The sequence below is a fragment of the Athene noctua genome, chromosome 5, assembly GCF_965140245.1.
Source record: "Athene noctua chromosome 5, bAthNoc1.hap1.1, whole genome shotgun sequence".
NCBI lineage: Eukaryota > Metazoa > Chordata > Aves > Strigiformes > Strigidae > Athene > Athene noctua.
This window is the reverse complement of record NC_134041.1, coordinates 65,110,222-65,136,006: the sequence shown is the minus strand read 5'-3', so window position 1 is coordinate 65,136,006 and position 25,785 is coordinate 65,110,222. Positions and strand designations below refer to the sequence as shown.

Sequence of the window (25,785 nt, the reverse complement as noted above, 5' to 3'; positions counted from 1 at the left end):
TCCCGGGCCCCGGCAGCCTTCCCTCGGCCTCCCCCGCGGCGTCTCCCCCGCAGCCCCCCGCCTCCTGCGAGGCGCCGGCCCCACACGAGCCGCCGCCGCCGCCGGAGCTGCCGCCGCCGTCCCAAGCCCGGGCTCTGCGAACGGGGCGGCCGCCGCCTCCGGGCTCCCAGCGGCAGGACTTAAGCTCGCCTTAAGGCCGCGCCCGCCCGGCCCGAGCCCCCGCAGCCCCGGCGGCGGCTCTTCCTTCCCGCGGAGCCGCGCTCACCCGCCGCCCCCCCCGCGCGCAGCGGCGGCCCGGACGGCTCCTACCTGCGGCGGAGCGCTGCCGGCTCGCCGAGGGGCCGCTGATGGCGGCAGCGGCGCCGCCCGCCCCCAGCCCCGGCGCGGCGCCTCCCGTCGGGGCGCGGCGCCGCCTGAGCCTTCCCGCGCGCGGCCGAGCCCGCCCCGGGCCCTCGCCCGGCCCCGGTGCCCGCGGGGGGGTCCCCGCGCCGCGCCCGGGCAGAGCGCGGGAACCGCGCAGAGCGCCCGCGGAGCGGCCGCCGCCCTCCCCTGCTGACAGCCGCCGCGGCGGGCGGGACGCACCGGGGCCGCTCGGCGGGGACAGGCGCCCCGCGGCGCTCGGACTCCTCGCCCGGGAGCAGCCGCCGGCTCGGCGGGAGGAGGAAGGAGCGCGCTGACGGCCGGCACGCACCGGCACCGCCCGGGAGATGCCCCCCGCTGCCGCGGCGGAGTCCCGCGGGTCGGGGCTGTGCCCCGCCGGCTGCATTTCTGCCGCGGACACTGCTGCGGCTCGGGGCGGTCCGGAGGAACGGCCCGGGGCTCCTGCTCCGGCTCTGCTCCGGCGGGACGCACGAAGCCGCACAGCCGGCCGCAGCAGCACCGAGCGACAGGAGAAAGTGCCCAGAGCCTTCGCACCCCCTCGGGTGTGGGCACCAGCGCGGTCCGGCGCTTTAACCCCCGAAATCAGCAAACCCTTAACGCGGTGCCGCGACTGAGCTCTCAAAGCCCGGGCAGCGCCCAAGGCATTTCTTACTGAATGCGGGAGCCTGAGGACGAACAGACTCGACAAAGAACTCGCCCCAAGGGCCACTGTCCTTCCCCAAAAGGTCACACGCCAGGTCCCAGGCCAGTCCCAGGCTGCCTCTGGGACCCGCTTATCTCGCCTGCACACCGGGACAGTAAGGATACACCCGAGATCCACATGTTGAGTGCAACACCTACTAGCACAGTGGTTATCACTTAGAAAATACACAGGATTCCTCTGCAGGCCAACCCTGGCTTGGGTTTATGGTCCCAGCACTTCAGGAGAACATCCCCACAGCACCCAGCTGCAGAGCCATGTGTAACTCCTCAGGACCCGACGAGCACTCCATCGGGCAACTCCGGCCTTCCAAGTGCCCCCAGGTTAAGATGCCCGAGGTGAATGTTCTCCCTCTCCGCCCTGAGCACAGCGAGAGGCAGCCCCCCGCCATGAAGCCGCCCCTCCCCGCTGGTACCCACAGCCCGGCTCCCAGAGCGGTGCCCAGAGCGCAGCAGCTGCTCCACAGTCATCGCAGCTCCACGGGGACGGGCCCCGTCCCCCCGTCACACCCTCACTACTCCCCTCTCTCTCACACACGGGAGCACTCGCACAGCCCGGCCGCGTCGGGAAGGGAAACGTCTGCGCGGCAGGAGAGCCCCGGAACCTTCCAGAAACGCGCCGCGGGGCGCCCAAGGGGGAAGCTCGGAAAGATGCTGCCAGGAGGGCAGCGCTCGGTACCGTTCCTACCTGGGCTTAAGAACCACAACACACACGCCCTGAAGCTTTTGCAAATTTAATCACCTAAAAACGCACTTTGCAATACAACGAACTTGTTTTAAAAATCATAAAAATTTCAGTATCATAATACTAATACATTTATGCTTTTTTAAAAGAATATTTACAGAACTGAGATGAGAAATAAGACTCAAGCACATGGAAAATTAAACAGAAAATAGCTTAAACTGGCAGTGAAGTACTATGGCTTCCTGACTGCTGTACTGAGCAACCAAAAGGTGGAGGAATACTGTAACAAAAAGATGGGTTTTATGTTTGGGGTTCTGCACAAGCACCCCATGGTTTCAGGCAGCACTAACACAGACAAGTCTATTAAAACAGATACCTACAAAGTATTGTAAACACATTAAAAACTATATTTTGATACTATATCACTGACTGCTTATGAAAACCTGAGTTTAAAATCTGAGTGGAATCAATTCTCATTAAAAGCTGCCATTTCACTTACTGAATTGATTTAAAAGCTGGTTCTGTGACAGTTAAGATTATTTCCTCGTCCTTGCACTTGTTCTTGTGCTTGATCTCGTCTTCCTGTCCATCCCTCCAGTCGTCTGAGGAGCCCTTACATCCTCTTCAACAAGTTGTTCTTGATTTTTTTTTCTTCTTCCTTTTTGGAGTGATTTATTTTCATCGCACTCTATTTATACACACATAAAAATAAAAAATTTGTATCACAAATCAAGCATTTCATACAAAATTCAATCTGCAGTTACATTGTTTTTAAAGGAAATGGCCCTAACGACGACATTCCAGAGATTGCACCTATGAATTCAACAAACCAGTTACAGAGCCCATACTGCTGCACATCCACGATCCTTGAGGATAGATCCCCGAGGACTTACAGCTATTTCTGAGAGTAGGTTAACATTAATGAGAGCACCAAAGCCAATTAGCTGCCACTTCAGCTAAAGTTCCTTTTACTGACATGTAAAACTAAAACATACCCACCACCGAAGATCGAGATAGCACAGAGAAGTTAAGCTGCTCCAAGAGACCAACACTAACCCAAGCACCAGACATAGAAACCATCCCTGAAATCCCTGTGAGGAGAGATGACCTCACCGGAAGAGAAACTCCAGGGAGGCAGTAAAGCATCACGAGAGACCAACCCTTTGGGGAGTACCTACAGCAGTAGCAGGCAGCAGGAACTAGCAAGTGTGCGAAGGGAAACGGGAAAAAACTCAGTCAACCAAGACAGATACATGGCAAAAGAGAGGTATGTGCTCGATGAGGACAAGCACTGGCAGTAGGAAGGGGAAAGAGCCAAAGAGAAACAAAACAAAGGGCACTGTCCCATCACAAGAAGGTTTTTAACACCATTTGGCAGGAAATCCCTCAAGAGGTAGCTCTGAACATTGTCATTTCCATTGGCGTGCATTTCTTGAAGAGTATTTCCCAATTGCATCGTGGCAGTTTCATCGCATCAAGCTGAAAACTGCAGGGAAGGCTTTAGGTGTCTGCAGCGAGAATTCCATTGGCTTGGGGAAAGCAGAACAGGAAAGGAGGAAATGGGGACACGTGGAACTCTCGCTGTCTTTTCAGCCCAGATACACTTTCAGGCCCTTCTCGCATCAACTTCAAAACCAGCTGATGGCTAGAGAAGGTCCTCCAAAACCTAGAGCTAGCAAAGCAGGAGCACGGATGGAATTTTGCAGAAAAGATGAACAATGGGAGCTATAAACTTGTTCTGTCACTGCCACCTTCAGCTCCACGTCAGTTCCCTGCTGCAGTTACTCTAAACTACATTGTTTAGGATGGAGAGAATCTATCAGAGAAGAGCAGGAAGACATCTGAATACCCTCAGAGAGGAACAACCCGTGTCCTACCCCATAAAACCAATCCCTTCGACTTCGGAAAACCATCTGGTTTATATAAGGTAACACAGACCCTACGCACTGAAGTCTTCTCGCTATAGTGCACCCCGACTCTATATCTACGTTAGAGCCTGGCAGCCCACAGTAATACCAGAATTTTGTACGCAGTATTTTTACAGCCACCAATAACTTAGCTCTAGTTAGAAAGCCAACTCTTGCCTTACCTGATCTTAGTTTTTTGGACGCCAAGTCATCTGCTGGCAACTGACATTTTCTTCTGAGAGAAGAGGCAGTTGCCTGTTGTTCAGGGGCAACTTCTTGTGTCTTAATCCTCTTCTGACATTTATCTCTGGGCAAGACAGGATCTTTCCCGAGAAAAGGGGAAGTAGTTTCTTCACATCTGGAAGCAATTCTTTTCTTTCTGACCACTCCTGATGGATTTCCTTTTGCCAATGGAGCTACTGCCATAAGTCTATTCTGCTGTTCTTCAGGAGTTCCATGATTGGCCAAAATCAGCTTCTTTCTAGTACTTTCTTTTGATAACCCCTGATTGCCCAGAACAGAACTTGTGCCTTCTACCACGAGGGCAATTCCTATCCTTCTGCCTCTTCTCAGCTGATCTTCTTTTACGGGTGAATCAAAAGTTTGTAATGGAACATTTCGATATTCTTTAGGAGCTTCTTCTCTACCACTATCTGCTGGCAAACGGCGTTTTCCTCGAAGAGAAATGGGATTAGTTGTGTGGGATGCCAGAGCAGTTCCTGTCCTTCTGCCCCTTCCTAATGGCTTCTCTTTTGCACGGGACACTGTTTCCAAAGACATATTTTGTTCTTCATTAGTACGCTCCTCTATATTACCAGTTTCTACCTCTCCTCCTAGATCAATCTTTTTCCTTGCGCCCCTCGCTGATGCATTTGTTTTTGCAGGCAAAGATTTATTTCCCAATGATGGATTTTCCTCTTCTCTCACACTCATCTTTTTATCATCACCTTTTGGCAACCCACGCCTTTTGACAGGAGGAGATCTAGGTGTTGGTGATGCTGCAGCAACCTCTCGTCTTTTCCCTCTTCTCAGTGGATTCTCTTGGGTTGAAGAGGGAGTAGCAGCCAAACCTGAATCTTGCTCTTTTAGGGAAGCCTCATCTTTGCTATCACCTGCAATTCGTGTTTGGTTCTCCATAGAGGGAACACAAGGTACTTGTGGAATGGATTCAACTTGCCTTCTCCTGCTCCTCCTCACTTGCAATGAAGGATTTTCTGGAGTCTCACGCTGACCATCTTTGCAAGTCTTTCCTTTCTCACACTCAGGGAAAACCATATTTCCTCCACATATCTTGAAGCTGCCTTCTTCAAGTTTAAAATTAACGTTTCTACCTCTAAGTCTTCTACATCTTGTTCCATTTTTCTGTGCTAGATTCTCTTGCGGGATTTCAGTCTGCTTTGGTTTAAGTACTGCCTGTGCATTTCCTGCCCACTGTCGATGGTTAAGAGCAGGACTGTCACTGCCTGCAGCAGGTATCTTATTAAGGAAATGAAGCATTTCCTCACTGTCATCTACACCACCTTGCTCAGGATTGTTTTCAGGCTTTTTTAGACCTGTTTGCAGATGACAATTTTCATTTTGAATGCTACTAGATCTGGTTGGATCATCTTCAGTCTCTAATATGCCATTGATGCCACACTCCTGCAAAGTCTGTTTTCTATTTGTACGTTGTTTTCGTACCACTGAAGAATCCTTGCCACAAGATTCAAGATTCTCACTTGGATGCTTTAGCTCAGTAGGATTTTTCCCTTTACCTCTTCTTCCTCTTTGAGGAGCTCCATGTCCTCCCACAAATGAATCAGTTTCCACTTCTTCCTGATGAGGATGCTGTGAAACCATTTCCTCTTGTATGCAACGGTTTGCTCTCCTTCCTCTTCCTCTGCTTTTAGCTACTGAAGTACCGATCTCTTCCATCTCCTCTTGGGTGCTCTTTTCTCCCAGACTTTGCAATTCTTTTGCATTCAAATGATTTTCACGCTGCTTTGCTGAAGCAGAAGGTACTTTTTTCTTCCTTGATCTGCCCTTTGTTGGTCTCTGGGCAGACCCATCTTCACTAGGTGCTTCCTTCTGTTGAGAATCTTCACCTTCTGAAACATTTCCTTTATCTTCTGAAACAGGGGATTTTTTTTCCAAATTCAAAGTATTTACAAAGAAAAGAGCACAAACAAAAGGTACATATTACTATGACTGATCAAAGTACCTCTGAGTTTCAATTTTCCTAAGAGAGTCATCTTGCTCAAAAGAATCAAACTAGTATCTTTAAAAAATTTTAAAATAAAGATGTTAACTAATTCCTACACTGGACAGGCTTCTGACCAAAAATGTTTGGTTTAAAGGGTAGGTAACATGCATAGGTTTAAGCTATGGAAGTCTGGGAAGTCTTTACCAAAAAAAGGTAATTTTAAGTGGAGAGGTTTTACACTGCTAAGTTGGGAGATGCCAACCTTAGCACACCAACAAATTACTGCACCATTACTTCTGCAGCAGTGCAATTCCAGCCCCTGCTGTTCATTAGGGATGACTGCACAAACTCCATGAGCTGTCCCTTCGCAGGTACAAGATACAGCTGCACACCGTGTACTTGGGAATTTTAACATGTCAGAACTTCACAGCAACATATATGACTTGGTATATTCATCATGCCTCTAGACAAAGTATTTGCACTTACCATATTTGTGACTGGAATTAGTACAAGGAGGGGCAGGATCTTCTTGCTCAGAATCCCCAACACTTCCTGATGTGACCTAAGGGAATAAACCATCATCAATAAATCCATCTCTGACAGCACCAGAAATAACGGAGCCAACCAAGACAAAACTAATGTATAGGAATGGCTGAAGAAAGTCTGTTCAAACACTTTCCTCTAAACATGAAATCAACTCAGTTTTGTAACTGCATCTGCATATTGGGTATTAGCACACAAATAGATCGAACCTAACACTCGTCATCTGAGCTAGTGCAGCAGATTTTTAACTGAGAGATGACAAACACTGTACAGAGTTAGAATAAGTATTAATGAGATTGAGTGAAAAGTGTCTAAGTGAGTGCTCAGAAGGAATTTGGGGTATTGAAGGCGAATTCTTGCAGTCTTTTCTAGTGTTTGATTGTAGTTCTACAGAGATGAGCACTAAGCCCAGTGATCCTTGATATTTTACCTACGGATCTGGCTTTGAACAGAAAATCAATACTAATACAATTCACAAATGATAACACTGATGAAGCTGTGAATTATAAGGTCAGAATGGTAACCCAGAGCAACCTCAGGAACTACTTGGGGTTCCTTCAGTGGAAATACATGTTAACACAGGCAAACGCACAGCGACAGAGCCCCCTCTCTGAAACAGGCATCACTCGGGGAGCGGGGACACAAACACTGAGGGGCACAGTGAGCAAGAACTGATCACGCGGGGACATGTCTTGGGAAATGCCCAATGCTTTGGGATGTGCAGAGACAGAGAGAGCTTCAAATGCCATCTATGGGGCATGAAGCAGCTGTACAAAACAACAAAAAATAATCCCTGTGTCTCCTAGAAAGAGGGCATTCACCTGGACAGCTACCAAGGAATAAAAAGATTGCCATCTTTAATGTTCTCACCCCAACAGGAGGTGCCTCTCCAGAAGGTATTATTCCCTCCAGAGGTTCTGGGCATGACATATTTCAAGCTCTAACATACAAGGTGGCACACAAGGAAGCCTAAGAATTCATTTCAACCACAGGCCTCAAAATTTACATACATTCCTTCCAAAAGCTAAAAAAGTATTTTACCTTCGCTTCCTCTGGTGTTTCAAACAACTCTGCAAGTCCAACACAGTCCTCTTCAAAATCAGACCAATTCTGCTTGGGTTCTGCCATCAGCCTCTGCAGACCCACAAAATCCTCAACCGGTGGGTACTTCTCTCTCCGAGTCTTCACTGAGGTACCAACACCAAATCCATCTGCTCTGCGTTCAACCTTCCCCTCTGGTGTCTTGAAAATCCGGCGGACCCCAGCCATGGCTTCTGCTGGTTGATGTTTCAGCTTTGGAGTTTTCCTGGCTGAGGTAACACCTGCCACATCTTTCACTGCTTCCCCTTCCTGGGCAGGAGTCTCCAGCAATCTCTGAGAGCCAATTCCAGCAGTAACAGGTTCCAGCTCTTGTTGACGGTTCTTCATGAGCTGCCTGATTCCCGACACGGCCTCGAGGGGTTCTGCCTTGCGCTTTCGTGTTCTCTTCAGTACCTTGATGCCCGACATGCTGTCTACAGTATCGCCCTGAGGTCCTTTAATCTCATTTTTGACGTCTGACTGTGTTTCAGTGCCAGTTGCAGTTGAAGTCTCCTGGGGTTTTGGAATGTTTTGTACATTTTCAAGTGCCAGTTCACAAATGTCTGCTTTTATCTCAGTTGAGGCCTTTCTGGCACTTCTTAAAAACTTCACTTTATTCTCTGTTGTCTTTCTCTCAAGTTTAGTCCCGCTTTCAGATTTTTCTGCTGTGGCAGTCTTAGTATCTTCCTTACAATTCTGATTGTCTCCTTCTCTCTTTGCTGACGGGCCTTTACGAAGCTGCCTTCTTGTTCTGGGAAGGTCCTCTGAAGCACCTTGTTTAACGGGGTTATTTCTAGCTCTTCCAGCTCTTTGAGGTGGAATCGGTGGTTCTCTGCTTTCTGCTGCTTTGACTCCACATCTTCTAGGCCACAGAAGCATTTCCTCACTGTCGTCTACACCACCTTGCTCAGGATTGTTTTCAGATCTTTTTAAACCTGTTTGCAGATGACAATTTTCATTTTGAATGCTACTAGATCTGGTTGGATCATCTTCAGTCTCTAATATGCCATTGATGCCACACTCCTGCAAAGTCTGTTTTCTATTTGTACGTTGTTTTCGTACCACTGAAGAATCCTTGCCACAAGATTCAAGATTCTCACTTGGATGCTTTAGCTCAGTAGGATTTTTCCCTTTACCTCTTCTTCCTCTTTGAGGAGCTCCATGTCCTCCCACAAATGAATCAGTTTCCACTTCTTCCTGATGAGGATGCTGTGAAACCATTTCCTCTTGTATGCAACGGTTTGCTCTCCTTCCTCTTCCTCTGCTTTTAGCTACTGAAGTACCGATCTCTTCCATCTCCTCTTGGGTGCTCTTTTCTCCCAGACTTTGCAATTCTTTTGCATTCAAATGATTTTCACGCTGCTTTGCTGAAGCAGGAGGTACTTCTGTCTTCCTTGATCTGCCCTTTGTTGGTCTCTGGGCAGACCCATCTTCACTAGGTGCTTCCTTCTGTTGAGAATCTTCACCTTCTGAAACATTTCCTTTATCTTCTGAAACAGGGGATTTTTTTTCCAAATTCAAAGTATTTACAAAGAAAAGAGCACAAACAAAAGGTACATATTACTATGACTGATCAAAGTATCTCTGAGTTTCAATTTTCCTAAGAGAGTCATCTTGCTCAAAAGAATCAAACTAGTATCTTTAAAAAATTTTAAAATAAAGATGTTAACTAATTCCTACACTGGACAGGCTTCTGACCAAAAATGTTTGGTTTAAAGGGTAGGTAACATGCATAGGTTTAAGCTATGGAAGTCTGGGAAGTCTTTACAAAAAAAAAGTAATTTTAAGTGGAGAGGTTTTACACTGCTAAGTTGGGAGATGCCAACCTTAGCACACCAACAAATTACTGCACCATTACTTCTGCAGCAGTGCAATTCCAGCCCCTGCTGTTCATTAGGGATGACTGCACAAACTCCATGAGCTGTCCCTTCGCAGGTACAAGATACAGCTGCACACCGTGTACTTGGGAATTTTAACATGTCAGAACTTCACAGCAACATATATGACTTGGTATATTCATCATGCCTCTAGACAAAGTATTTGCACTTACCATATTTGTGACTGGAATTAGTACAAGGAGGGGCAGGATCTTCTTGCTCAGAATCCCCAACACTTCCTGATGTGACCTAAGGGAATAAACCATCATCAATAAATCCATCTCTGACAGCACCAGAAATAACGGAGCCAACCAAGACAAAACTAATGTATAGGAATGGCTGAAGAAAGTCTGTTCAAACACTTTCCTCTAAACATGAAATCAACTCAGCTTTGTAACTGCATCTGTATATTCGGTATTAGCACACAAATATGTCACAAATATATATATAAAAAATATATATATAGAAAACAGTAACAAACCCCCCCCCCCGTGTCTCCTAGAAAGAGGGCATTCACCTGGACAGCTACCAAGGAATAAAAAGATTGCCATCTTTAGTGTTCTCACCCCAACAGGAGGTGCCTCTCTAGCAGGTATTATTTCCTCCAGAGGTTCTGGGCATGACATATTTCAAGTGCTCTAACATACAAGGTGGCACACAAGGAAGCCTAAGAATTCATTAAAACCACGGGCCTCAAAGTTCACATACATTCCTTCCAAAAGCTAAAAAAGAATTTTACCTTCTCTTCCTCTGGTGTTTCAAACAACTCTGCAAGTCCAACGCAGTCCTCTTCAAAATCAGACCATTTCTGCTTGGGTTCTGCCATCAGCCTCTGCAGACCCACAAAATCCTCAACCGGTGGGTACTTCTCTCTCCGAGTCTTCACTAAGGTACTAATACCAAACAGATCTTCTATGGGTTCAAATTTTTCCTTCGGTGTCTTGAAAATGCGGCCGACCCCAACCATGGCTTCTGCTGGTTGATGTTTCAGCTTTGGGATTTTCCTTGCAGAGGTAACACCTGCCACATCTTTCACTGCTTCCCCTTCCTGGGCAGGAGTGTCCCGCAATCTCTGAGATCTATTTCCAGGCGTAACAGGTTCCATCTCTTGATGTGGGGTCTTCATGAGCTGCTTGATGCCCGACAAGTCCTCGATGGGCTCTGGCTTCTGCTTCGGGGTCTTCATGAGCTGCTTGATGCCCGACAGGTCCTCGATAGGCTCTGGCTTCTGCTTCGGGGTCTTCATGAGCTGCTTGATGCCCGACAGGTCCTCGATGGGCTCTGGCTTCTGCTTCGGGGTCTTCATGAGCTGCTTGATGCCCGACAGGTCCTCGATAGGCTCTGGCTTCTGCTTCGGGGTCTTCATGAGCTGCTTGATGCCCGACAGGTCCTCGATGGGCTCTGGCTTCTGCTTCGGGGTCTTCATGAGCTGCTTGATGCCCGACAGGTCCTCGATGGGCTCTGGCTTCTGCTTCGGGGTCTTCATGAGCTGCTTGATGCCCGACAAGTCCTCGATGGGCTCTGGCTTCTGCTTCGGGGTCTTCATGAGCTGCTTGATGCCCGACAAGTCATCGATAGGCTCTGGCTTCTGCTTCGGGGTCTTCATGAGCTGCTTGATGCCCGACAAGTCATCGATAGGCTCTGGCTTCTGCTTCGGGTTCTTTATGAGCTGCTTGATGCCCGACAAGTCATCGATAGGCTCTGGCTTCTGCTTCGGGTTCTTTATGAGCTGCTTGATGCCCGACAAGTCATCGATAGGCTCTGGCTTCTGCTTCGGGTTCTTTATGAGCTGCTTGATGCCCGACAAGTCATCGATAGGCTCTGGCTTCTGCTTCGGGGTCTTTATGAGCTGCTTGATGCCCGACAAGTCCTCGATGGGCTCTGGCTTCTGCTTCGGGGTCTTCATGAGCTGCTTGATGCCCGACAGGTCCTCGATGGGCTCTGGCTTCTGCTTCGGGGTCTTCATGAGCTGCTTGATGCCCGACAGGTCCTCGATGGGCTCTGGCTTCTGCTTCGGGGTCTTCATGAGCTGCTTGATGCCCGACAGGTCCTCGATGGGCTCTGGCTTCTGCTTTGGGGTCTTCATGAGCTGCTTGATTCCTGACAGGTCCTCGATGGGCTCTGGCTTCTGCTTTGGGGTCTTCATGAGCTGCTTGATTCCTGACAGGTCCTCGATGGGCTCTGGCTTCTGCTTTGGGGTCTTCATGAGCTGCTTGATTCCTGACAGGTCCTCGATGGGCTCTGGCTTCTGCTTTGGGGTCTTCATGAGTTTCTTGATGCCTGACAGGACCTCGATGGGCTCTGGCTTGCGTTTTGGTGTCATAATGAGCTCCTTGATGCCCAACGAGGCCTCTGCAGGCTCCAACTTGCGCTTTGGGGTCATCCTGAGCTGCCTGATGCCCGACAAGGCGTTTAGAGGCTCCCCCTTCTGCTTTGGTGTTCTCCTTTTTCTTCCTGCTTTCAGACGAGATCTTTCTTTTTCTGGAATGAGTGACAAACTCTCCACACCAACATTTTCTCCCACCATAGCTTTTATTTCTTCAGGAGTTTTCATGGGTAATGTATCAAATACAAACTTCACAGACTCCTCTGTCTGAAAGTGAAAAAGATCTGGACTATCTTGTCTCTGTTCTGAAGCATCTGAACTATTTAACGGTGACACCATCATCTCTCCTGAAACAAGCAGTAGACTTATGTAATTTGGAAAAAGAAAGAAGCAGAAAATCCAAACCTTCTAGTTGCCATATAACTAAGGAAAAATGGATTCAAACAGCCAGAGCCTTCTACAAACCCAAATGGGAAAGCGTGCATCAACAAGGGGTTTGGTAATTTGATCCTACAAGCAACAGCAGACATTTACAAAATTGACTAAAAAAATATACTGTTTTCATTGAAACTGATTTTAAAATGCTTTCTATCGTCCCTAAAATTTCTAGTGCTGCAAGTTTTTTACTGCAATTCCCTCTGTTTTGATGCAATACCAGACATAAAGCAGAAATGCTGACATTAAAGTACATACATTTGACCTTTCTGACACCAAGCAAGAAAAAAAAGACATTTTTTGTAAAATTCTTATCACAGGATATCTCAGGCGGGAAGGGGCACCTGAGGATCACCGAGCCCACCGCCCGGCTCCTCACAGCACTGCCTACAGCTGAACCATGTAACCCCGAGGCTTGTCTGAATGCCCCCCGAGCCCTGCCAGGCCGGGTGCTGCGACCACTTCCCTGAGGAGCCCGCGCCGCGGAGCAACCACCCTCCCAGGGAAGAACCTCTTCCTAACGCCCAACAACAAACCAAGCCACCTCGGCTGCTCTTTGCAAGCCTTACCCTTGAGGCCTTGCGCTTTGGTCACCATCCTCTCCACACACTCTGATCTCCTTCCTACTTCCAGGCGCCAAAACTCGAGGAGGGGCCGCAGCTCTGCAGTGCCCAGTGGGACAGTTGCCTCCCCGACTGGCCAGCTGTGTGGTGTTTGCCATCTCCTGGGACACGGATGGCATGTTTGGTTGCCACCACCCACAATGCACCTTGCCATCAACCCCAACATGGCTTCCCATGGCGCTGCTTTCCAGCCCCTCATTCCCCAACTTAGAGGGAGAGCCAGGATCACTCCATCCCAGGTGGAGAACCCAGCACCTGCTCCTGTGCAGTTTCACACCTTTGGGGGTTGCTCACCTCTCCTCTACCGAGGTCTCTTGTCTACAAACATGTTATTTCTGTGCCAGAAATGCTATTTCTGGAATAGTATACTCAAAACAAAGCCTTGAATGTTGAAAGGCGAACTTTGCTTTGGTCCCTTGAAAAACAGTGCCACAGGTTGAAATACACCTCTGGGCATAGGAAGAACAGGGTTATTGGAAACAGTCAGCTTGGATTTATCAGAGGAAAGTCATACCTGATCGATCCAATTACCTTTTGTGATGGAAAGGGCGTAGTGGCTATAATATTCAATGTGACTTTAACAAAGTTTTCAACACTCTCTCCCACAATATTTTGGTACTCGAGAACATCACAGGTATATGAACAGGCAACTGGTTGAATCAAGAACTGGCCGGTGGATCAGGCTCAGAGTTGCAGCTATTGAGTCTCTACCTGCCAGCCAGTAACAAGCAAGGGTACTGCAGGCTGGACGAACAGGCTAACTCTAAAAACTCAATCTTAAAACTATCCATTTTAAAATCATAACCCTCATCTTCAAGCTAGAAATAAAGTATGCAAGTCTGCTGGTGTCAGTTTTTAAATCAAGGCTTGTAGGACCTAGCAATAACTTGCCTTTGTAGTTCCTATCCTGGCAAGTCCTAATCATAAGAAGTTCAAGTCCTTCCAAATTCCTCGTCCAGCAACATTAAGAAATAAACTTAAGTTTTTCAACTCGTATTCCCCAAACGATCAAACTAACATATTCATGACATACAGAAGCACTGGCGTTTGTAGAATCTAAGATTAAGGGCTTGCTCACTGATTTAAGGAAAGCACTAAAGAGCAGAATAACTAACAGCTGCTAACAGACATCTTCAAGTGCATGACGATCACTCTACTAGTTCTTCTTTTCAAAGAAAACACTTTTACTGGACTCCCTTCTGAATTTTTAACAAGCTTTGTTATACCTAAGCCTGACTTCCACAACATCTGAAATAAACCAAAATATATTTCAATTATTATTTTAAATATTGGAGGACTTAATTCTTGATTTTTCGTGATGCTCATCGTCATTAGTAGATGATGCTCAATTTTGCTAAATTCTCAAGAACACAGAATTTTAATTTCAAGAGTTCTGGGTTATACAGGGACACAATGACTGGTAGACAAGCTTGTTATTAGGAAAAGATGCACAACAAAGTACCATCTCAACACAAATTTTTCTAACCCAAAACTTCTTTTTTTTTTTTTTAATGAACTTTTTCTACAAGATTACACAATGACCTCTTACCATGAAACTTTGTCACTGGATTTCGATGCATCCAGACAACTGATTAACGAAGTGCCACGCTTCAACATTTTGAAGTTTCACATCAAATAAATAAAGTAACACCCACTCAAAAATTAACTGGAACTACAAAAATATCTTAATACATGATAAAAGTCAGCGGTCCCTTTTATGGGTTGCCAGATGCTTTATCTCGATACATCGAGCCTGCCTAGGTTGAGCCTACTCGCTGTCTCAAGCAGCGGACACATCAGTGTTCACTGCTACCTCTAAATATACCAAAACATTTCCTTTCTTTTCAAATAACATACCAGATTCTTCAGGAGTCTGCAATTCAGAAGTTTCCACTGCGGTACCCGTTGGTGTAAATTCAGTCTTTTGAACAGAGGCCAAAGGTAATGTTTTTCCACTCTTATTTTCTGGAGTTTGAAACATTTCAGCTATTCCTATAAATTAAATTTAGAGAAATGAACATACACTTTGACAAAAGAACTACACAGTTGGCAGAGTGAGCAACAGATTTAAACACCTTACCTGTGAAGCTTTCGTCCATATTCATGTTTAGCATCACAATAGGATTTTTTACCACTTTAGGGACCTGTCCAACTGTTGTGACTGTGGTGGAATAAGCTCTACCTACAACTATCGTAGCAGGTGACTCTGCATGACCTGTACTAAAATGACCTTTTATTTTTCTTTCTGGAGTCTGCAGAGGGAAAAGGAAAAAAAAAAAAAGTTAGCAAACTAAGATAGCTTTTATATAAAATCTACATTTCTTATTTGCTGTGAAAAAGACATCAACACTCATTTAACATCATACTAAAAGCTCATAAGCTTCCCATTTCTGTAGCAAAATACCTACAAGCTGGTTTGTGGTTATGCAAAACCAAAAATAATACCTTTGGTGATGTGGTTTTCTTCTTTAGGGATCTTCCTTTTCGGACACTTCTTTTAACAGTCTTTGACTGTGGTCTTGCAACACCTAGTTTTACCACTTCTGCCCAAGATTTTGCAACTAGAAAGCAAAAGAGAAATAACCACTTTAATTGTCAGCTGTATAACTGGAAGTTCTCACTTATTTCCCTGTGAATTTGCTACAGTCAGGCACAGGGAAGCGGTTGCCTCACCTGACAACACCTACACTGAAGTGCTCTGTGAAACACTCTCAGTTGGAAGACCCAATTTCAGCTGAAAGTGTCCAGTTACCCACTATGGCTGTTTCCACAGCAAAACAACAAAAAGCTTTATACAGCATCAAATAGATGTTAGATCCTAGCACTAAAAGCTAACCCAGTTCCACCCTCACTCTTTTTGTATGGAAATATTTTTTTCCAACAGAAATTTGCCATGAGCCTTTCGGTCTCGTTCATTATTATACTTGAATTTTTCCCTGGTGGGATATGAGATTGACCATCAGAGCAACAGCTTCTACGTGAACACCACCTAGCTTTTCTTTCACCACCTTCCCAAGGATTTCACAGTCAGGCAATTATTTATACTGCTTATAGCATTTAGATCTACACAGACATTCCATAATTTTTTCTTATATCACCTTCTCTTTATAACATACTCTGAAAATTCCTGAAGCAAAGTTGCCTTTATCACAGCATCGTTCTGTACACAGCAGAGGAATAGGGAAAATAGTTACAGGTGGCTAATAAATGAAGCTGTAAGGACATCTACCTCCTTTACTTCAGAAAAGGACTATGAGAAGACAATGATTATATAAAAAACCACTGGTTTTCTTCAAGTGCAGATAACAAGGGGAATGCCCTTCCTGAAGAAAACAATGTTATGATTTTCTTGTCAGAATTGCTGTTCAAGTTAGAGAAAGTCTGTAAATAAGACTTTTTAAAAGCTGCCATTGCTAGGGCGTTCAGAATACATAGAAGAGTGCCAAGCATGCAGAAAATTATCTGAAAAAGCAAAAGGTTTTATTTTGGATACCAAGCAGACATCCAAAATTTTTAAGAACTGTGGCTTTCTTTTCACATTACAGAATAAACTGATGCACTGATATAAAAACCCACTCGCTTATTACAGAGAGGTGGTGAGAAATGATGGGTCACCAATATTTGTGAACTACTCTGCTGCTATGAAAATGAACGGAAGAACCAAAGCCACTGAAAAAAGAACCCTCACTTATTTCACTAAAAGACTCATACCACATTCAGCTGTATTAACCAGGAAGCACTGTGAAGGCCTGTGATTTTATCTGATCATATATCAACATTAATGATGACATCCTCATTGGGACACGTATGCAGCACAGTGTTCAAAAGTTTAAAGTGACATACAAAAAAAAGGAGACAGTAAAGAGTAACAAAAATTCCTGCATGAATAGTAGTGTTAGTGGGAAGTTTTAAATTTGACTTTGAAAGAGTCAAATTGATTTATGAAGCAGATGACAAAGTCACATTATCCGTAAGCTGCTTCAAAGATAAAAACATCAAGAACCAGATGTCCCCTATCATAATGTTTCCAGTGCTGTGAAAACCTTTTCAAACTAGTGTTCAACATTCAAATTCAAATGCTCAGCTTCAAACTATTCAAATGAACACCCGGTTACCACCCTGGTTTTTTAATTCTGTTATATACCACTGTCAAAAATTAAATGCAGTTCAGCCCATGGACAAAAGTTGTGAACTGCCTATAAAAAAGGCACAAAGAAAAGGCACAAAACTGAAGCTAGATTGCTATAAAACTCAGGTTTTCACATCAAAATTGATGTCATTGATACGACGTGATTTAGTTCAATACTACCTGAACTTGGAAGGACTGGGATTGCTATTGCAACTAACCTCACAAAGAGAACCTTAATTCTACCATTGGTCAACTTCTGAACATTAAGATGTGTTCTAAATAGAGTTTCATATATGCTTTAGTAATATGCTTTATGAATATGACAGAATGTAACACTTTGCAATTCCCAAGTTGTTTCCAGCAAGTCCAACAACTGCCAGAAGAGATATGCCAATCATTTGCTGGGCTCTGCATAACAAAATAACAGGCCTACTTCAGTTTTGTTCCTGTATTTTACAGCATTAAAATTGCTACTAAAAATTATCTGCTGAAACCAACCTAGTAGATTGGCACTAGAGGCACCGCTTCTTCTTTTTGCACTGATAACTGCTACAGCCCCACTTCTCCTCACGGGTGTGACCTTTGAAGCAAGTTGTGCAGTTTTTGTCAATTTGTCAGGTGTGTTTGTTGAAGAGGTTTTATCATCTGGGTGAACCTGAGAAGATTTAGGGGTTTTCACTCGGGGATCCCTTTTCTCCTTCATATTCACGTTTTCTGCAATGGCATCCTTCTCTTCTGCAATTGGTGATGGTGTCGTGATGCGAGAGACAGAGAAACGGTTTTTTGTGAAAGGTGCTGGAGAGCCTAAAGGAGGTGTAGGTCTTGCTTTCCCAGAAGCAGGGGATGAGGCAGCTGGTGACTTCCCAGCTGGCAAATGCTTTGGTGACATTGTTTCTTTCTGCAAATGTTCAGCAAGTTCCTGGTAGAAAAAAAAACAAACACAAAAGGTCAAGATAAAATGTTATTGCACATAGCTCAACTACATCCCTAGCAAGTACATACAATAGTATAAACTATCCTCAGATCATTTCAAAAAAACCTTTGAAAATATTATTTTCTCAAAACAAACTTGTAACAAGTTTTAAATTTCAAAACACTCTCACAAGAGAGAATCACAGAATCATCTAGGTTGGAAAAGACCTTGAAGATCATCTAGCCTAACCATTAAAACACATGCAAATTCCATCGAAGAAATTAAGAGAACTTCTAATTCTACTTTATTCAGAAGTTTTGTTCATATCAAGTACACGAGCTACATTTCAACCAGTTTAAATCAACAGCAAATGTTTTCCAAGTTCTAGCCAAACCGCATGGCAGTAGCTTCTGCAGTCTGTCAAACTTCTGTTTTCTGTTACTTAGGGTAAACTGGAGCTTGTAGACACTGCTGCTCAGCACAAACATCCAGAAATACACTCCTGTGAATGCGTGAAAATGAGCAATAGCATGTGAGGTGAATAAAAACACACCTCCTGTAGAGAGACAGGTGGATATAAAGTGTAAGCTGAGCCCTTTCTTACAACAGCAAGTTAAAAAAATGCTGATTACAAGTTGATTTTAAACACGATTTTAATTTGCCATTAAAATCTCCACTTCCCCGCATACACCTAACAAGGTGTTAATTTATAGAAGTCTCAGAATTTATAAATTCTGCACACATTAGTTGTCTTCACAACCTGATCAGTCTCAACTTTTACCTGGACTGCGAAGCGCTTCAACCCCTGAGCCTTTTTCAGAACGGCGCGTGGCGAGTCTCCAAACGGTAAGTTCAGTCTGGCAGGAATTGCACCTCTTTTAATGGGTGAGTTGGGAGGCAAACTTTTATCAAAAAGTTCTGGACTTAGATGACCACCAAAAGACACTCTCTTCCTTTTTTCTAAAGGCTGAAGTGACACACCACCACTTTTCCTCTTCTGAGATAGCATTTTTGTCTTGCCTAAAAATAACAATTGAAAATATTTCTATATATCTAAGAATCCAAGACAATGTTCTCACCAGCAGAGAAATCAGTGCTTACTCGTGCATTTTAAGGTTGGAAACATATCAGAAGAGATAAATAGATTCAATTGAGTAAACTTTTATACATGTTATTGTGCATTTTTATGGTCACTATAACTACATGATAAATATTTTAGCTAATACGTCAGCAATGAGTTCTACATTTCAGGTAAGTGAAAAAATTCCCATAAAAATGAGAATTCTTCAAATATAAAAGTGACAAGTGATTAAACATATGTACCTGAGTCTACTCCAGTCAGCACATCAGAAACATCCACTTCTGAGACAGCCTCATTGCCTTTAGGTAGGGCAGCATTTCCAGAAGACCTTCTGGAGGACAACCTCCGAGGTCTCGTATCACAGGCATCTTCCAAATCTTGCTGCTGGTGATGCCCCTTCGTGGCCAGCTCTTCTTTACCTCCCTTGTCGTTTCTGTTTGGAGTTTTACTGGGATTTTCTTGAACAGCACTTGTCTCCAAGACTTTTTCAGTTAGCAGACCTGAGGCCCTTGGCCTATCCCTTTGTCTTACAGACTCACAATACGGACTACCAGGAGGTGACAGTTCTGATGTTAACTCTCCTGAGGTCGGTGTCACCAGATGGACACTGGTGCGGGATAATTCTTTACTTGGCCTGTTACTTCTTCTGGGACTCCTGGAATTCGAAAGAGAAACCGGAGTTTCAGAACGTTCCTCTTCTGACTTAACAAAGTTTGCCTGATCACAAATTTCTGTCAGCACTTCTTCTTTTACAGCTCTTCCTGGGGTACACTGCTTACTGTTTCGTCTTGGCTTTAAGCATTCCTTTCCTGCCAGAGGCAGCTGTTTGGGGCTGTCATTTCCACACGCTGAATCTTCCCTTGGAGTCCCAGCTAACATTTCTGGAAAAGACTGACATTTCAAAGACTCACGTCCTCGAGTTGTTGGAGTATCGCTATATACAGGATTCATTCCACTGGTTTCTCTGGGAGGTGCTATGAAATGCGACCCAGGACTCCTCCTTCTGGACATCGGTGGAGACAGAACATATTCATCTACTTCAGAAACATTCGCTGTGTTTGTCCTTTGTGCTAGTTTAGCTACTGCTGCTGGACAGCTGTGTATTGTTATTTTATCAGCACAATCCAAACACTCTACAATGCACGGCTTTAGTGAAACTGCTGCATTTGCATCCTTCTCCTTACTGGATTTGCTTGTAATTTCAGTACATTTAGAGCTGCCTTCTGTACTTACTTCCTTAAGATCCTGCAAGTGATTTCTTTCCCCAGGATCTCCTGCTATCTCCTTTGAAACAGAAGCTCGAGGACTCCTGGTAAAAGTCTTCCTGGTAGCACTTCCTACAGCCGAGATCTGGTTCAATTCTGAACAGGTTGCTTCTCCCTTTATTTTACATTCTCCAATATTTTCACTTCTACTTCTCGCTTTTTCTCTAGGCAGGCTTCCCAGATCATAAAAACAACTCAGTGAAGTTCGAGCACTCGGCTCTAGCAGGACACTCTTCCCATCTCCTCTTGCAGCTTGGTGACATACATTTCCCTCTTGCAGAGTTTTTGGCACTTTCATCTCACATTTCAGTTTTTCATAAAGTTTACTAAATGGAGACATTTCACTTTGCCTCCTGCTGGAGAGATGTGCTCTGTGTGCAGATTTGGGTGTTTGAGGTTTGACAGGTAAAGCTTTGCAAGTTTTTTCCTCTGTACTTTGTTTCTTGTCATTGGCATTTTTTTCTTCCCACTCAGCATTCTCTGCAAAGCAAAGCAAAAAGTAATACAGATGCAGAGTTACTTAAACATGGCAGAACTACAAATATGAGTTCCATAAATACAGGTGAAAATTCCATCCTTTCCTCTCCCAACTTGGTCAACCAGGGTCCAGGATACTGTACTGAAAATAAAGCTCTGTTAACAACAACAAGTCTTCTCATGATAGAAGTATTAGTACCTAAATATTTAATTACACTTTAAGTCGTAATATGGAATTTATCCCACATTCAGGGAAGACACTTGGTATTTCATGCTTTTGTTTTGCATCAGAATCAATGGCTCATAAACATCTTCCAGGGCCGCCGCAAGACAAACCTGTGAGCCCAGAATCAACCCACCATTCAGCTCAGCTCACCACAATCCCTTCTGCTTTCCATCCTGCATTTACACAGGGGCTGTGCTGCTTTAGGGCAAAGTCAGCCTGCAGAGCTGCCACTTCCCAGCTGAGACACAGCAAGTCACTGCCCACGTGCTGCCAGTCCACTGGAACCCGGGACTCACACTGCAAAGTCCTAAACCACGCTGCCTTTGCTCTCTGCAACCTGGTTTTTCTTCTCAGCCTAAGAATAAATGCAGTTAAAGGGGAAGAAGACAAGAGAGCCCCCATAACACAGCTACCAACCTGAAGCATGAAGACTTTTAGATCCCCAAGTTGGTTTGTGTAGTAATTCCACTTCTGCCACCTGCTGAACATGAAGAACCTGTAAATTTGCACAATATTACAGCAGAGCAACAAATATTTTACAGTTTAGCTTTCACCTGTACATTGAAAATCACCATAGAAATACAGGCATTGTTTACTAAACAGGCGTAAAAGGATTCAGATGAAATCCTAGAATGTTTCCGAGTTGAAGGACACTGACCAATACACACTTAAGGCCCTATATAGCAAGAGTGTCACTCATGTTTTGCCACTAGAATTATCAGCTCTAAGAGCAGGTGTATCAGAAGAATATATAGAAGCACACTTGAAACTCACCTTCCTATCAGACCTACTGCAAAGTTTTTACTTAAATAAGAGAACTATAAAAGAGTAAAAAAAAAAAAAAAAAATCTTTCAAAGCCCACAGTACTCTCAAATTAACATCATCCCCTTTAAGGGAGAAAACTTGGCTGAGAACAAAAAAAGAAACTAATGGAAATACATTATTAAAACACAGGCTTAGTTTGCTATTTATAAATTCTAACAACACCTTACTGTGCTAGCACATAGAACAACAGATTATTTTGGAATAAAAAGCATGCTCATTCTCTAGGGCAAGCATCCCTGTTTAAAATACGAGGCTATCCAAGGCTCCTAACTCTGCATTTCCTCCATTCCATCCTCTCTTCGAAAGAGCTATGGATTAATTTTTAATACTTTACCTGTGTTAGTAACAGCAGATTATTAAGGAGCTATTACCAGAAACTGACAAGTCTAGAATTAATAAATTATTAATTTTTTAAAAAGTATTCATCTGAAGGAGTTTATTCATATTTTCCAACAGAACCTTAGTCTGCGGCTGAAAAATTATTTCTAACAAGAAAACAGAACAAGGAAATAGAACCCTGGATCACTGCCAACTCCAACCTACTCGCAGTAAATAAGCCTATGGCCGCAAAATTACCTGCAGGGTTTCATCTCTTGGAGACCTAGAACGTTTCTTTCTTGGAGTTGATTGCAGAGGATATTCAAATCTGGAACAAATATTTAAAACCACACACATTTTCTGTCAAATTGCTGAGGTCTAAATCCCTCTCATTAAGACAAATGACCTAGCAAGAGTTGTCCACTCCCAACAATACACACAGACACTTCTAAGGGCTTTAACTACATCAGACTAGTTCTAAATTTTCCCCTAAAAACGACCACCCTCGAAACAAAATCACAATCATCTCTCTAGAAAATTCTAGCTTTATTATATTACATTAAGCTAAACCAAAAGTGATAAAAAAAAAAAAATCTTTAAGAACTCCTGCCTCCTCAACAAGTTCTATAAGGAAATAAACTAGATTAACTTCTGCTGCTGAAGATAGGGAAAGGACATTTTAGTTTTCCCATTTATCTCCAGCCACCTTCTGTATGTCCATCCAGCAGCAGAGCCTGCGTCCACAAAGCTCTCTGTGCTCTTGGCCTGCACAACCCCTTCCAGGATAGAGGCACTAACAGTTTGGCAGTGGCACTTACCTGAAAGAACGATCAATAATAGTTAACACATCTCCGTGCTTCAGAGGTACAGGGTGCTGAAAACAATCACCATTCAGCTGCGTAGGATTTATCGTACTTAAATTAGTCAGTATTGCCTAAAAATAAAACCAACATTTTGGGTAGCCTGAGAAGTTGCAGACATGCAATGTACACCTCGTTACAATAGGTCAGTCTTACCTCCTTGTTTTCATTTACTTCAATTTTACAATGTTCTTTCGAGACCTGAGGCAACTGGATGCGAATATCACATTCTGTTCTCCTGCAGGTGAAAGACAGTTGGAGTTTCAAGACACACAAAAGACAGAAGAATCTGACTACTACAGCATTAGGTCATTTCCCAACTTTTCAGCTAATAGATGTGCAGCACCATGGTTCTTTCTTAAATTTGGCAATGGCAAGAAAATGAACTCCCTAACTGCAGCAAAAAATAGCAACTCCTGCTTCTACCTCAGCAGAGAATCCGTATCAGAAAAAATATGTGAAATACCCAAATTCTGAAAAAAGCAGGTCACCAGCTAAAGGAGACACATCTACAACAGGTATCTGATGCTTTGAGATTACTTATCTCCTGACTTGCAAGTTGCTGAAGACTTGCAGAGTATTTCTACAAAATGCCAGCATGTGCTTAAACCACCACATATTCTTCAGGTCACTCTTAAGCATTTGTTACTTATCACCCTCAGAGACAGACTATTGGTAGCTGGAGCTCTGCTCTCACCTGGAGAGCCACCTGCACCTTCTCTAAAAGCTCCTAGTAAGTGAAAGTTATGTTTCAAAGGGTACAGATTTTCTCTTTCTTTTTTTTTTAAGCTTTTGAGGTGCTGCAGCTCGCAGGCAGCAGACACACCCGCTGTCATACCGGAGGTACTGCTGTGCCCAGAAGCACCAACACCTCTCCCTGATGCAGCTGGCAGAAATTCATGTTTGTACCGTTAAGTATCATCTCTCTGGGCAGCTCTGCTGAGGCCAAGGAACAGTATTCTTGACCCTGGAGTGCTTCCCGTAGATTTGCCCTGCAGAATCGGGTTCCAGACTGAATAATTAGTTATTTAAGGTATCTGGCAGACAAGGAAGTGCTGAACAGACCTAGTTTAGAGGAGGTAAAATGTAATGAGACAGTCAAAAGCAAGACATGTACCTCACTGCACTAGTCAATTCTCTCCAAACTGCCTCAGAATTAAGCTATACAATCACTTGCTTGGCTAAAGTGTATTACCATTAAGCCCTTTCCCAGACTTCCTTTGGCCAGAAGCTTAAAAAAAAAAAAAAAAAAAGTAGCTCTGGCAAGGAAAGGACAAAAGTTGCAGGAAGAATCTGCAGGAAAAAAATTACTAATATTATTTTGATGAATACAAGTACTCAACCAATTCTCACCTTCCAAATAAACAAGAACTTGCAGTTAGTGGGAAACGAATTCCATCAGTCCCATTCCGTTTAATTACGATGATATTCCCAAAGAGTGGCATCTTTAATCTTACCTATAAAAGCACGTCCAAAACATTACTCATGCAAATACTGGAAATCGGGTGGGTGGGTATTTTTTTTTTAACTTCTTTTCAGGAGATGTTTTCTAAGGTACAGCAGAAGACTCTCGGTGTAGAAAACGGGAAACTCTTTGCCCTGAGCAAACAACTCGCCTACAGAGGGCGGCAGGAGCAGTCACCCCGGGCTCCTGTCAGCTCGGTCATACTCCTCTGGCCTCTCCAGCAGATATTTCCTACCATCAGAGCCTTTGCAAGGGTTCCGGGGCAACGCACCCGGTATTGCACAGCGTGCTCCACTTCACTGCCGTGTGAACAGTCACTCCACGCCACTCCAAGGATCAGACATTCTCTTCTCTACACGGAAATGCTTAGACGCGACTTGAGAGGAAAGAAGAGCAACAGACGGGACTCGCGTCCTCCCGAACAAGGGGGAAAGAAACGGCGGCGTCCCCCCGCAGGAGCACCGGCAGGAAGGGACCGGAACGGCTGCAAGGATCGGCCGCAGCTGGGCGGGGGGCAAGTGCCTCTCGGCGGGCACGGAGAGGCGGCAGCGGAAGGAAGAGCCGTGAGCTCGGGCGGGAGGAGGAAGACAAGAGCCCCAAAGCCGCAGCGCCGGCCCCGCCGAGACGCTCTTCCTCGCCCGCCGAGAGCGCGTCCCCAAGGCCAGGCACCCTCGGGGGAGCGTCTCTCAACCGCCCCGTCAGAGAGCGCGGCTCTGGGAGCGGCGAGCGGCAGCGAGGGCCCGCGGGGACTTCAGGGCGACCCTCCGGACTCTGTCCCCGCGTCTCACCCGCTCAAACACGCGCTGAGCCACCCAGCCCGAAGGCGCGCACGGAGCGAGCGGCCAGGCCCCAGCCCGAAGGCGCGTCCCGGGCCCCGGCAGCCTTCCCTCGGCCTCCCCCGCGGCGTCTCCCCCGCAGCCCCCCGCCTCCTGCGAGGCGCCGGCCCCACACGAGCCGCCGCCGCCGCCGGAGCTGCCGCCGCCGTCCCAAGCCCGGGCTCTGCGAACGGGGCGGCCGCCGCCTCCGGGCTCCCAGCCGCAGGACTTAAGCTCGCCTTAAGGCCGCGCCCGCCCGGCCCGAGCCCCCGCAGCCCCGGCGGCGGCTCTTCCTTCCCGCGGAGCCGCGCTCACCCGCCGCCCCCCCCGCGCGCAGCGGCGGCCCGGACGGCTCCTACCTGCGGCGGAGCGCTGCCGGCTCGCCGAGGGGCCGCTGATGGCGGCAGCGGCGCCGCCCGCCCCCAGCCCCGGCGCGGCGCCTCCCGTCGGGGCGCGGCGCCGCCTGAGCCTTCCCGCGCGCGGCCGAGCCCGCCCCGGGCCCTCGCCCGGCCCCGGTGCCCGCGGGGGGGTCCCCGCGCCGCGCCCGGGCAGAGCGCGGGAACCGCGCAGAGCGCCCGCGGAGCGGCCGCCGCCCTCCCCTGCTGACAGCCGCCGCGGCGGGCGGGACGCACCGGGGCCGCTCGGCGGGGACAGGCGCCCCGCGGCGCTCGG

The 25,785-nt window shown here is 45.9% G+C and overlaps 1 protein-coding gene and 1 long non-coding RNA gene across 2 annotated transcripts; both read right to left on the bottom strand.

Moving 5' to 3' along the window:
- Nucleotides 1-1,989: 1,989 nt before the first annotated feature.
- On the bottom strand, nt 1,990-24,278 carry MKI67 (marker of proliferation Ki-67). Its single transcript, XM_074908045.1, has 18 exons — nt 24,187-24,278; nt 22,990-23,071; nt 22,792-22,907; nt 22,232-22,301; nt 21,247-21,325; nt 19,104-20,606; nt 18,562-18,800; nt 17,366-17,786; nt 15,184-15,299; nt 14,819-14,990; nt 14,596-14,730; nt 11,755-12,027; nt 11,215-11,574; nt 10,094-10,815; nt 9,528-9,603; nt 7,594-8,967; nt 3,855-5,225; nt 1,990-2,453 (listed from the first exon to the last, which is right to left on the bottom strand). The coding sequence occupies exons 1-18, from the start codon at nt 24,276-24,278 to the stop codon at nt 2,302-2,304; spliced, it is 7,353 nt and encodes a 2,450-aa protein (XP_074764146.1). The 3' UTR covers nt 1,990-2,301.
- On the bottom strand, nt 5,670-7,570 carry LOC141961540 (uncharacterized). Its single transcript, XR_012633774.1, has 3 exons — nt 7,439-7,570; nt 6,341-6,416; nt 5,670-5,780 (listed from the first exon to the last, which is right to left on the bottom strand). It is a non-coding gene; the product is annotated as an uncharacterized LOC141961540 (long non-coding RNA).
- Nucleotides 24,279-25,785: the final 1,507 nt, after the last annotated feature.